We start from the raw sequence: 12,607 nt of genomic DNA on the forward strand, positions 1-12,607 counted from the left end.
TCCCCATCCTCAGGGATGAGCTGGAGGGGCTGTCAGGGTGACTTCTTTGAAGGCGGGGGGCTGCAGCAAAGCCTAAACCGCTAGTGGCAGGCGATGATCTGGGGGTGTGCAGAGCTCTCGGTGCCCCCCCGAGGGGATGGGGCCATCCTGCCCCGCACGACACCACCCCCTCTCCCCGTGCATCCCCACCGCCACGGGCAATGGGGTGGGGGGGTGGCGGGGCCGGGCCGGGGCGGGCCGAGGCGGGCCGGGGGCGGTCGGATGGCGGCCCCATAAAAGCTCTGTGCCACCGGCAGCCCCGGGAGCGGCGGCGGGATGCGGGTGTCGGTGTCGGTGTGCTGGCTGGGGGCTGCGCTGCTGGCGGCGGGGCGCAGCCTGCCCCGGCTCCGCCTGCCCTACCGCGGTGAGCCGGGCGGGGGGCACCTGCTGCGGGGAGGCGGGGGGCTTGGGGTGGGGGGCCTGCCCACATAGGGGGTGTCCTTAGCCCACCCCTGCCGGGGGCCAGGTAGGGGCTTGGGGAGCCTCAGCTGTGGGCGCTGCGCCCGAATTGCGGATTTATGGGCTTTTTTTTTTTTTTTTGGGGAGGGCGGGGGCGGCGGCACCTTGCTCTGGGGGCTCGGTTTGGGCTGGGGTTTCGGTAGGTGGCTGCTCTGCACCCCACCCCGTCCCCACGCGGGACGTGTGGGTTCTCCGAGGAGGAGGAGGAAGTGGGGAGAACTGGGTGTTGGGTGACTGCTGGGGGATGCGCCGCCGGGCTCCGGGCCGTCCCCGCCGAGTCCCACGAGGGATCGTCTCCCACGTGGAGCAGGGGGAAACTGAGGCACGGACCTGCTCTGGCACCGGCACGCCCTGCCATGCGGGTTGGGTGGGTGCTACGGTGGGTGGGTGCTCCCCTGGCGTGGGCATCCCCGTGGGTGCTCAGCATCCTGCCCGAGGCTGGGTGGGAGCCGGCCGATGCTGCCCGGCGGGACCCCTGGGTGCTGCTCAGCCTGGGCACCTTCTGAGCCTCCCCGTGCTGGGGGGTGGGTGCTGGGGGGCCAGGGGGGCCCTTGGGGTGCTGCGCTGGGAGTGGTTGGTTTTAATTAAAACTCTCCCCGTGATCCTGCTCTGGCTCGCTGCATGCCCTGCTCTGCCAGCTTAATCCAGGGGCTGCTTCCAGTCAAACTTGACAGAGGAGTGCAGAGCACCCCAATCTCCTTCCTTCCTTCCTAAAAGCAATGAAGCTGCTCTAAAAAAAAAAAAAAAAAAAAAAAAAAAAAAAAATCAATCGTGTAATGCACAGCTTCCCTCTTCCCGAAGAGGGGGAGCCCAGCTCTCGGAGAACCCCAGGAGCACAGAGCACGTCCCTGTGTCAGGGAAAAGCTGCCATCTGCCCTTGTGCTGCCTGGGTTGGGGACCCACAGCCCTGGGGCACAGGCTGGCTGCGTCCCTGGCTCTGTCCTGGGGCAGACCGGGCGGCCCCAGGGTCTACCTCCCTGTTGAAAGGGGGAAACCGAGGCATGCAGTGGCCCTGCTTACCCTGGGAGGTGGCAGGCACTTGGGATGGCTCCTGGCTCTGCCATGTGATGGGATCTGGTGTCCTCAGGTTGGGTTTGGCAGCAGGGCTAGGAGGTCTGGGGTCCCAGCAGAGCTTGGTCATGGGGCTCAGGGTCTAGCTCAGTGTCTGATCCACACCAGCCGAAATCCGGCTGTGCCATTCCCCAGGTGTGAGGGGCTCCCCGGGGCTGGGCGGGCTCCTCGGCCTCCTGCAGGGAGTGAGCAACCTTTTGAAGTTTTTTTTTTTCAATTCTTAAGCTGATTATTCTGTTCCTCTTCCAAATTGGAAACAGAAACTGAAATTTCCCATGAAACAAATTCTGCCACCGCCTTCTCCCTGGAGGGAAGAAAAAGAAAATGAAAATTTCAATTAAAACCATTAGAAGCTTCTTGAAATGAGAACTGGGGGGAAATGAAGGTTCTTCCTCTTAGCTTGTTGGCCTGGGCTGTGTGTGGCCAGCGGCTCTGGCTGTGGGGCAACGTTTGGAGGGGGCCATAGGGGAAGGTGTTGTGCCATGGGTGCAGGGGTGGCTGCATCCCCAGCTCTCCCTCTCACTTCAAGCTGCTCTTTTCCTTCTGCTTTGACTTCCAGCAGTGGCTTGTGCAAGAGGGGAAAGAGCATTTTGCTGCTGCATGCGCCAGGAGCATCGCAGCACAGCCTGGTGCTCTCCGAGCTCTCTGCTGTCCCCCCCGGAGGGGCTCCCCGCCCGGGGGGGGCTCCTATGGGATCCACACCCTGGGGATGGATGGGGCATGGCAGGGTGCTCCTCCCTGGGCAGATGAAGCTGGGGAAGGAGAAGGTGCCCCGAGCCCATGTAACCTGAGGCACAGGAAGAATTTGCCAGGGCTGGAGCAGAAGGGGAAGCCTCGCCTGAAACAATAAAAGGAGCCCGACGACTTTGCCAATGTTATTCTGAGCTGGGAAAATATTATTGCAGGGCAAGAATAGAAGGAGATGACAGTGTTTTCCCGGCCTGAGCCTGGTGATACAGGAGGACTCGAGATGCTGGGAGGGCACAGAGAGTAGGGTACCTCCTGGGAGATGGGGCTGGGGGGGCCCTCGATGCCTGGTGCCAGCTCTGCTTGCAGGCACAGGGGTCTTCCCAGTGAGGATGGAGCCACTGGGGCTGTATTCCTCCATGTCACCAGCATCACCACTTAGGGCACTGGGACTGCCCTTGAGCAACTTGGCAGGGGTGGGAGCTGTGTGTGATTGGGTGGAAGTGGCTGTGTCCCTGTCTGGGGATTGACCTCGTCTCCCATGCAGGTCCCAGAAGAGGCATTTCCCACCAAGATGATGGCATTGTACCGCTGGCCACCTCCTCATTGGAGGTGATGGATGTCCCTCCCAGCAAGAGCCGAGCTTGGTACCCCAGTGTCCTGGGCTGCTGGAAGCTGGGCTTGTCCCAGTGCCACGTCCCCTCTCATGGGGACATGCGTAGGGGATGCCAAGGCAGGGGGACTCCCTGGCGTCAGCAGTGGCGGCTGGCAGCCTTCCCTGGCAGAGGGTGTCTGGGGACACGGCTGTGCTCATCAATGGCGCTTTGTCCTCCTCTTCATCCGTCCGGTGGTCACAGTGGCCTGGCCCGTGATTGGGGCCGTCGCTGGGACAGGATTTCAGAGCTTGGTGAAGTGGAGCTGCTCCCTCCTGCCCTCTCTCTCTGCACAGCTGGGTGGGCACCACCCTGCCGGGGTTTTTGGCTTGTTGACCCCAAAAGTAATTTCCCACTGGGAATAAGTTGTGCCACTATCCCCACAGCATCATCACCATGAGCGTCCCCTCGGCATTCCGCAGGATTTGGGCTTGGACCTGCTTTGGGAGCCTTGACTGTCAGAGCCTGTTGCTTTGGGATGTGATGCCCATCCCAGGGACAGAGCGTCCCCATGCTGCTGTCTCCCCACAGGTGCTGTCCCAGTGCTGTGGGGAGGAAGCCTCCCTGACAGTGAGGCCTGGTGGTGGCGGCAACCGGCTTTGTGTGCCGGTTTCCTCATGGCACTGGCTGGGTACCTGCTATTGTGTCCCCGGCTGGCACCCAGGGCGGGGGCAGGACCCACTTTCTGCCCACCCAGTGTCCACTCTCGCCAGCCTCCCGGGCTCCCTGTGAGTCCAGCCTGGGGCTGACGGCATGGCACAGCCTTCACCAGACTTTCGCACGCCCCGACTCATGTTGGCACAGCTGTGGTAGGAGTCCGGGGTGGTTCAGCCAAACCTTGATGGGGGCAAACTTGTTTGGGACCTTGCAGCCTGCCGGCTCTGCTGTTTTGTCCTAGGCTGGGAGGAAGAGCAGCACCTCGGGCAGGGTGAGGCTGGGATGCCTGCACCTCCAAGAAGGGACAGAGATGGATGCTGCTGTCTGCAGAGGCTGGGAGCAGCTCTACTGCTGGCCCTGGGGTACTCAGAACCAGAAGTTCAGAGGGACCCTCCTGCCTCTGCACCCACCGCAGCCCTCTGCTCACTCCTTACAAGGGCCAGGACCACTTGGTGCTGCCACTAGAGTGGGGGTCTCAGCATCCTTTCACCCCAAGCAGGTGTGAAGGGTGTTTGTGGGGCTGGGAGCCTACTTGGCACCTGCCATTGTGTTGCCCCTGTCTGTTTTTCCTTGCCACAATGCCCCTTTGCTGCAGCACACTCCGGTGGCTGGCCCCCAGGTGGGAGGGGTGTCCCAGGGGCGTGTGAGGGCACTTAGCCGTGGGACCTTATCCATCACTTTTCCCTCCTGTCCACGCACTGGGTGACATCTTGGGGCCCCGGGGCTGCGCTGTCCCAGCTGAGTGGGCTGTGAGCTGGTGTTCGAATGCAGCTGGGGGACCCTGGCGTGCGCAGCAAATGGAGGGACATGGTGGGGGCTACCAAGGAGCCGAATGTCCCCCAGGCTCAAGGCAAGCACTTGTGCCCACAACTGGGAGGGGACACTTGGGACAAGCCATGCTTACAGAGCCCTGTGGGTCTTCTGGGCTGGGGTGGCTCCTTCTGACACTTCCCTCCCTCCCTGGCAGAGCTTTTGGGCACCAACCGCTCCGTCCTCTTTTTCGGCCACCGAGGCTTTCCGGGCTTCCGATCCCTCTACCTGGATGAGTACCGTGACCGGCTCTTCATTGGGGGGAAGGATGCACTTTACTCCCTGCTCCTGGACAGGGCCAGCACAGACACTAGGGAGGTAAGTTGGGTCCTGCTGAGCACCCCAGGGTCTCCATCTCCACCCTGGCCCCTGTTGACCCCTCGTCCCTCTGAGTGGACAGTGCCCAACCGAGCCAGGTTTAGTCACCCAGAAACATGACCTGCCCTGGGGATGTCCCCATCTCAAGCCCTGAAATGTATCCAAAAACTTGTCCTGCCTGGCAAGTGCGGGCTGGCTGTGGGGACTGGAGGGCAATTAGTTGGCAATTAGTCGTAGTTGGCAGCCTGGGAGGCCAGTGGTGCAGTTCACCGGTGATTCCTGGGTGTTGAGTGGGGTCTCAGACCCCACTCTCCTATAAAGCTGCCATTGGGAGACTGAGTGCTGCCATCCCCATCTGGGCACCCCCTTCATGGGCCAAATATACAGCTGAAAGCCTGCAGAGACAAGGAGCTAAAAGCATCCATCATTGCAATGCGCTGTGCTAGGGCTCAGCTAGCAAAGCCCCCAGACCTCCTCCCCTGGTTCCTCAGTGGGAGAGCTGACGGACCAGAGCGGTGATACTGAGTGGTGGCTCCCCTCCTCCTTCACCCTCTCCATTTTGACTTCTTGTTTTTCAAACATGGCTCCTGGACCATTTCTAGCCAAAGAAAGCTGAGAAGGAAATGAAGTGCCCCTTAGTGTGCTGGGTCACTGCCATGGGGTCAAGGGCTTGTGTATCCAAGCTGCCCTTGGTTCAAGAGCTGCCACAGGCTGCGGGGAACTCGGGCTCCATTGCCCCCTACTGTCCCTCAGCACCCTTCCCCCAGGCCACCCACAAGTCCATCCCCTTACAGGTCAGCTCTGGCCATCCCCAGTGTGACCACCCAAATCCAGCCTGGCTGCAGGCTGTGACTGCCAGGGTGCACCTCCCCAGGAGGAAAGGTCCTGCTCTGGGTCACAGGGTGGGAGCCCTGGGCTGGGTGGGCTCCGGGGAGCTGTTAGTCCCTTTCTCTGTCCCTCTCTCCATCCCCATGCCATCAGCAGCCTGGATGTGTATTTGCAAGGCTGGGTCCCTGCTATTCCCCCTCCCTGCTCCAACAGGTCCTTTGTGTTTCAGATCTACTGGCCGCCCCTCCCTGGACAGACGGAGGAGTGTTTTCGGAAGGGGAAGGACCCAGGGGTGAGTCTTGCCTCATGTGTGCTCTGCCCTGAGCTGTGGGGTCCCCTTATGCCCTGGTGCCAGCTGCCTCCCCTGACACCAGGGCTATGCCATGCCATGCTGCTGAGGATTGCCCTGTGGGGATCGCAGACCAGTTAATGCTGGAGTAGAGCAAGGGACTATCCCAGTGCACAAGCGAAACTGAGGCAGAGGCTCAGTAACCAAGCCTCGCCATGCGTGGAGTGACCAAAAGCCCTGTGCTGTGCTCCAGCCCCCAACGATGTGGTCTGGCTCATCCTGGCTGTCCCCAACGGTGGGAAATCTGTAACTCGCTCAGGTTCAGTGACCTCGCTCCCCAAACCTTACTACTATTTGCATCCCCCCTGCCCCAATATGAAACAGGATTATGGTGGGGAGAAAGTCCCCAAGGCTCCCCCAGCCCAGACGAATTGCTCCCGAGAGTCCCCGTCCCGCTCTGCGTGTTTATTTTACAAGCTCTCACCGACAGATGCAAGCCGGGGCAGGCTCAATTTTTTATTTTTCTTGAACACTTTTTTTTTTTTTAACTTGCTATTTTAGAGGCTCTTTGCAAAGGGAAAATAAACAGCGGGGAGGCTGGGAACCCCCGGGGCAGCTCGGTGGCGGTGTTCCCAGCAGACAAGGGGCCTCCCGTCCTGCTGGGGGGGAACGATGTGGGTCAGGCAGGGCTGGTGGTGTCCAGGGAGAGCTGCTGAGCTAACGGTGGTGGTGCCTGAGTGGGAGAAGGATGGGAGCCCTTTTCCAGTGGGAACTGTCAGGAGAGACTGCACAAGGTCAGAGGTGGCAGGTCTGTGGCCCCAGGGCTGTCATTGCTACTGGGTCCTGGTAGAAGGGGACAATCCCAGACAGCAGCAATCGTGGCTGTCTTGGAGGCAGCTGAGGATGCCCGTGGGTATCCGTCTCCGTCTCCTGCATTTCCTCCTTTTGTTTCCTCCCCTGTGTGAGCAGGGACACAATGGGGAAGGATGTCCCTGCATCTGGTCACGTCCTGGGCGCCGGGAAGAGGAGGGTCCCCAGGGATTTGGGGCCATTGTAGGAGCTGCTGCTGGGACCTTGCTCCCCTGGCCGGCGTGGGCTGTGTGATGGGGTGAGCACATGGGTGCCCATGGGCAGGAGATGCCCAGGTGCCAGCTGGATCATGTGTGGTTCCCCCAGGGATGCTCTCAGTGGCACAAGAACCAGTAAAAAGCCCCAATCTTTTGCAATGGGCTGGGGTCCACCCAGATGAATTCTGTGCAAGCCCTGTCGGTGGGTGCAAGCTGCCATCTTGCACCACTGGCACTGGAGTGAAGGCAGAGAGCCTGAGTGTAGCCCAGGGAGCCAGGGCTGGGGCTCACCCCTTGTTGTAGGTCCCCAGCCAGAGGCAGGGAGCTGGGGGCAGGCAAAGCACCAAGCCCCTCACCACCCTTCCCCTCCCCTGCTGTCCTGCCAGACTGACTGTGCCAACTATGTCCGTGTGCTGCACCCCTACAACCGGACGCACTTGCTGGCCTGCGGGACGGGCGCCTTCCACCCTATCTGCGCCTTCGTCTACGTGGGGCACCGTGGTGAGGTAGGGCAGCACCGTGGTGAGGTGCTCATCCTGAGCAGCCCCAGCAGGACACCCCTGGGAGGTAGATTCCCATCGTCTGCCTCCCTCCTGGGGGGCTTCGGGACTGCGTGGGGATGCTGGAGGCAGTGTTTGCCCCATGCTGAATACTAGCGGGGGGTGTCAGCAACCAGCTCCCTGTTGCTCCTTTGCCCTTTTGCTACACCCTCCCCAGCTACCCCAGCTTTCTGGCCTGGCATCGCCTTTCCAGATCTGTCCCCTGGGGCTGGTGTCCTGCCAGGGGCTGTGGCATGGGTGGCATTTCCTCCTCTCCCAGCTTGCTGCTCATAAATCAGGTTGGCTGGGGTGGAATGGCAGGGCCCCCTGTTCTCTCCTCGCAGCCTGGTGCTGTGCTGTCAGTGGGACCCCTGCCTCTGGCCAGGCTGAGGGGCAAGTGGTGGGGCTGGTGGGTCCTGTGCATCCTCATAGGATCAGACTTCCCTCAAAACCCATGGATCCCACTTCCAGATGGTCCCTTTGGGAGCACTGGGGCTATGGATGCTTGCAGCAAGGTGCCCGTGAGCTGGGCAGGGACCAGCCCCGGCCCCTGCATGCCCAGGCACGGCCCCATGGCTGTGGCACAGGTGGGGGCTCACCTGCCTGCTCCCTGCCTGCACCCTCTCGCCCAGCACGTCTTCAGCCTGGATCCTGCCAGCGTGGAGACCGGCCGGGGCAGGTGCCCACATGAGCCCAGCCATGCTTTTGCCAGCACTGTCATCGGTGGGTTGTCTTCCTTGGGAACCGAGAGCCTTTGGGGTGCCAGGACCAGGGATGGTCCCTATCCCAACCAGGGCTGGCTTTCAGCCCCGTGGTGGGGTGTCTTTGCCAGGTGGGGAGCTCTACACTGGCCTCACAGCAGATTTCTTGGGCCGTGATCCCGGTATCTTCCGCAGCACAGGGACCCGCTCCGCCTTGCGCACTGAGGTGGACCAGCGCTTACTCAATGGTAACGGCTCCCCTCTGCCCCTCCATCCTCCCCAGCTGGGCTAATGCTGGGGACCACAAGCCTTGTGGTGGCCGGGGCATCTGCTGGCCATAGTGCAGCATCCCCCATGCCAGGTACACGCAAGGAAAGGCACTGGGGCAGCAGAGTCTGGGGGTCCTCCAGCATGGTGTGGGGGTCCAGAGTCAGTGGCCGTGCCCTCTCACACCACCTGACGCGGCTGGCTCTTGCTTGTAGACCCCAAATTTGTGGCAGCCCACTTGATCCCGGACAACGATGACCGGGACAACGACAAAGCCTATTTCTTCTTCACGGAGAAGGTGGTGGAGACAGACAGCAAGGAGCACGCCATCGTCAGCCGGGTGGCACGGGTCTGCGTGGTAAGATGCTGGTGGGGACCACAGGGGACAAGGATGTGCCAAGTCACAGTGGTGTCCCTGATGCTTCCTGTCCCTGCAGAACGATGCTGGTGGTCAAAGGGTGCTAGTCAACAAGTGGAGTACCTTCAACAAAGCCCGGCTGGTGTGCTCTGTCCCTGGCCCCGGTGGCATTGACACCCACTTCGATGAGCTGGGTAAGGGGTGCATGGAGCTGGGGACCTCACCAGAGCTTGTCCCTTAGTTGGTGGCTTCGGGAAGCCCCTCTGCTTCCAGGAGAAACCCCATGGTTTCATCCCCAGAGGATGTCTTCTTGCTGAGGACCAAGGATGGGAAGAACCCAGAGATCTATGCACTCTTCAGCACCATCAGGTGGGTGATCCAGCCGCAGCCACTCATGACCTGCCCTGTCACCATCACCACGTGGCTGCTGGCTGTCTCCCAACCTCTGCCAGCTCTGCCCTGTACGGAGATGTTGGTGCTTTCGTGCCCCACACCGATGCCACTGGCGCTGAGCATGGCTCTCTGCTCACCCCACTCACCATCCCCTTTCAGCCATGTCTTCCAGGGCTCCGCTGTCTGCGTGTACCGCATGGCCGACATCCGGGAGGTCTTCAATGGGCCCTTCGCCCACCGCGAGAGCCCCCACCACCAGTGGAGTGCCTACGAGGGCAGGGTGCCCTACCCACGGCCAGGCGTGGTGAGTGACTCCCTGGAGCTCTGGGTCCCCTTTGCTCCCCCGATTGCTCTTTACGGGGGGGGGGGTGGGGCCAATCCCCCATCTTCTCACCTGCTGGCATGGGCTCCCTATGGGATCCACCTTGGGACAGTTAGGGACTGAGGTCTGGCAAAGAGGTGGAGAAGACTTATCCCAAATTGAAAGGTGGGGAGGGACCCAAACCAGCTCTGCAGGGTCATGGAGGGGGAAGGAAGGATGGGTGCTGCGGTGGTAGGGCTGAGTTGGTCCCCTCTCATCTCTGCAGTGTCCCAGCAAGACCACCAACCAGCCCCGGCGGCAGTACGGCACCACCAAGGACTTCCCTGACGAGGTGCTGCACTTTGTCCGTGCTCACCCCCTGATGTACAAGTCTGTGTATTCCCAGCACCGACGGCCCCTCCTAGTGAAGACCGACCTGCCCCACCGCCTGCGCCAGCTCGTGGTGGACCGGGTGGAGGCCGAAGATGGGCAGCATGATGTCCTCTTCCTCGGGACGGGTGAGCAGCAGGAGTGGTGTGCAGGAAGGAGCCCCGAGTCTGGGGCACACTGCCATCTTCCTCCTCCTCCCTACAGATACCGGCTCAGTGCTGAAGGTGGTGGTCCTGCAGAAGACGAGCTTGGCCACGACTGAGGAAGTTGTCCTGGAGGATCTGCAGGTTTTTAAGGTACTGTTTGCTGCCCTGCTTGCAAAGGAGGGGGCAGCAAGGTGGGCTCAGGTTGGGAACACAGATGGGGACGGAGGCTCAGGGCTGTCACCGCACTTTTGGGCACTGGGAGTTCTCAGGGCTGTAAGGGCAGTGGGCGGCTGGGGGTGTTTTCACCCTCCCCATAACATTCCTGGTGCCCCCTGAAAGCCCTGGTGTTGCTGAACAATCCAGGCTCTCCACAGAGAGGCTTTTGCCAGCCTCATGTCTGCTCTCCTTCCCTGCAGGTGCCTGTGCCCATCACCCAGATGGAGATCTCCGTCAAGCGCGTGAGTATGGACACAGCTTGGCCACAGGGCTGGGGACAGGGCAGGTGACCAGGAGGGACTGAGCTGTTGTCACCAGCCTCTCAAAGCCCGCATGGTGCTTGCCCCCAGCGGGGTCCCAGCTGGGGACCCTGGGTGCTGTGCCTGTGGGGGCTGCTGGCATCACCATCTCGGTGCCATTTCCCCAGCAAACGCTCTACGTGGGGTCCAGCCTGGGGGTGGCTCAGGTACAGCTGCACCGGTGCGAGACCTATGGCATAGCTTGTGCCGAATGCTGCCTGGCCAGGGATCCCTATTGTGCCTGGGACGGCACTGCCTGCACACACTACCAGCCCTCTGGCAAGCGCCGCTATCGCCGCCAGGACATCCGCCATGGCAACCCTGTGCATCAGTGTCTGGACCAGAACCTGACTGGTGAGAGACTAGGGGTTCCACAGGCCTGAGGGCCTTGTCCAGGTGCCTCGAGATGTCTTGGCATCCACAGCCCTTGGCATGCAGAGGGCCTTGCAGCCATCCCGTGTGGGCTGGGCCACCCTTGTCTTCCGGTTGTATAGACTGAGGGGTGCCCCAAGAGAAGGTGGGTGTTGCTGGGGCTCGGATCTGTCCCTGGGGAGAGGGGGAGAAGGGGACTGAAGCCACACAGTGGCCTGGGGGGGGATCTGACAGCCCGGCATGTGGAAGCCTGGCTCTGCCCTCCTTGTGAGCCCGTGTCTGTCTTCACCCCAGTGGATGATTTTGCGAGCGTTGAGGAGAAGGTGCTGTACGGGGCAGAGAACAACAGCACCTTCCTGGAGTGCACACCCCGGTCCCCGCAGGCCAGCGTGCAGTGGTTTGTCCAGAGGCCCCCTGATGAGCAGCGGGACGAGGTGAGGCTCCCCTTGCGAAGACATGGGAGGGACATGGGGCTGGACCCAGACCCCTCCCAACCTTGTGGTGGCCAACAGGTGAAGACGGACGAGCGGATCCTGCAGACGGAGCAAGGGCTACTCTTCCGCAAGCTGCACCGCGACGACGCCGGCATCTACTACTGCAAAACACTGGAGCATGGCTTCACCCAGACGGTGGCCAAGACAGCCTTGGAGGTGATCACTAGCGAGCAGCTGGTGCACACCTTTCCCCAGGAGCGGGGGGACGAGCGCCCACGCCTGCCTTGCCTCGAGCCCCGGCTCGCACCACATGCTCCCAAAACCTGGTTCAAGGACATCATGCACCTCATCAGCTCCCAAAACCTGCGGCGGGTGGAGGAGTACTGTGCCCACCTCTGGTGTGGCAGCCGCCCCCACCACCGCAAGAGCAAGCTGGCCCAGGGCAAGCACGCCCTGGCTGGTGTGGATGTGGGCAAGAACAGACGAATGGCCAAACCACACAGTGAGAGGAACCGCGTGCCTCGGCAAGTGGTGGGCACTTAGAGAGGGCAGGGTAATGGATGTGGGGTGGCCATGGGCAAGGACCAGCTGCCTGTGCCACTGGCGGCCCTGGGGGCCTCCTGCCTTGGCAAGTGGCTTGCAGCGGCACCAGCTCGGTCCCCCTGGCTGCGGTGGATGGGATGCCAGGGCCAGCTCCTGGGCAGGCCCCCGTTACCCTCAGTGGCTGCAGGGCCACCTCCAAAATGGGTGGCGTGGTGGGACACATTGGTCTCCCCTTGCTCTTGCTGGGTGCTGTGGCAGTTGTGGGGCCACAGCCACTGGGGTGGGTTGGGGCTCTGCAGGCACGGTGCCACCACTGTGCCATCACCCCAGGGAGCTTGCTGCCTGGCTTTCTCCAAAAATAAAGAGTCCGAGCATGGTGCCGCAGGGAGCAGCTGACAGCTCCAGGCTCTTTCCATGCCAGCACGGGGCCTGGGGAAGGTGCTGCCTTCTCTCATGGCGCGGGAAAAATGAGCATCACCCCAAGGATAAGCCCTGTCATCCATTGTGCCTGGGGAGCCGGGGCTGTGCTGTGCCACCCGGGGTATACCGTGGGGGATAGGGCTCCTTCCTTGTGGCACCAGGACACGCTCAGCAGTGCCAGCCTGTGTCTGAGTGCAGCTCCCCTCCTTCCCCTCCGTCCCCCCGCCAGCCACAGACTGTTTTAGGGCTGGGCAGGGACAGGGAGGAAAGCAAACGGCTGGGCACAGGTTAGACCTGTTCCTGGGTAAACACGGGAGAGGCACTGATGCCACCACCATCGCTGTGCCAGG

At 61.7% G+C, this 12,607-nt stretch overlaps 1 protein-coding gene across 1 annotated transcript; it reads left to right on the forward strand.

Moving 5' to 3' along the window:
* The first annotated feature begins 315 nt into the window (after window positions 1–315).
* SEMA3G (semaphorin 3G) lies at window positions 316–11,837 on the forward strand. The gene is made up of 16 exons (XM_086469972.1): window positions 316–403; window positions 4,534–4,694; window positions 5,752–5,814; window positions 7,265–7,384; window positions 8,050–8,140; window positions 8,250–8,366; window positions 8,601–8,743; window positions 8,823–8,937; window positions 9,043–9,112; window positions 9,296–9,440; window positions 9,724–9,955; window positions 10,032–10,123; window positions 10,390–10,431; window positions 10,617–10,842; window positions 11,155–11,294; window positions 11,373–11,837. The coding sequence occupies exons 1-16, from the start codon at window positions 316–318 to the stop codon at window positions 11,835–11,837; spliced, it is 2,310 nt and encodes a 769-aa protein (XP_086326098.1).
* The last annotated feature ends 770 nt before the right edge of the window (window positions 11,838–12,607 follow it).

This window comes from Leptosomus discolor, chromosome 9, assembly GCF_034619465.1.
Source record: "Leptosomus discolor isolate bLepDis1 chromosome 9, bLepDis1.hap2, whole genome shotgun sequence".
Taxonomy (NCBI): Eukaryota; Metazoa; Chordata; class Aves; order Leptosomiformes; family Leptosomidae; genus Leptosomus; species Leptosomus discolor.

What these genes read in the sequence shown, in the direction of transcription:
- SEMA3G (XM_086469972.1), top strand. Translation starts at nt 316, where the DNA reads ATGCGGGTGTCGGTGTCGGTGTGCTGGCTGGGGGCTGCGCTGCTGGCG. An exon ending in TTTTGCCAGCACTGTCATCG is followed by an intron (nt 8,141 to 8,249) that starts GTGGGTTGTCTT and finishes TGTCTTTGCCAG; the next exon opens with GTGGGGAGCTCTACACTGGC. An exon ending in AGGATCTGCAGGTTTTTAAG is followed by an intron (nt 10,124 to 10,389) that starts GTACTGTTTGCT and finishes CCTTCCCTGCAG; the next exon opens with GTGCCTGTGCCCATCACCCA.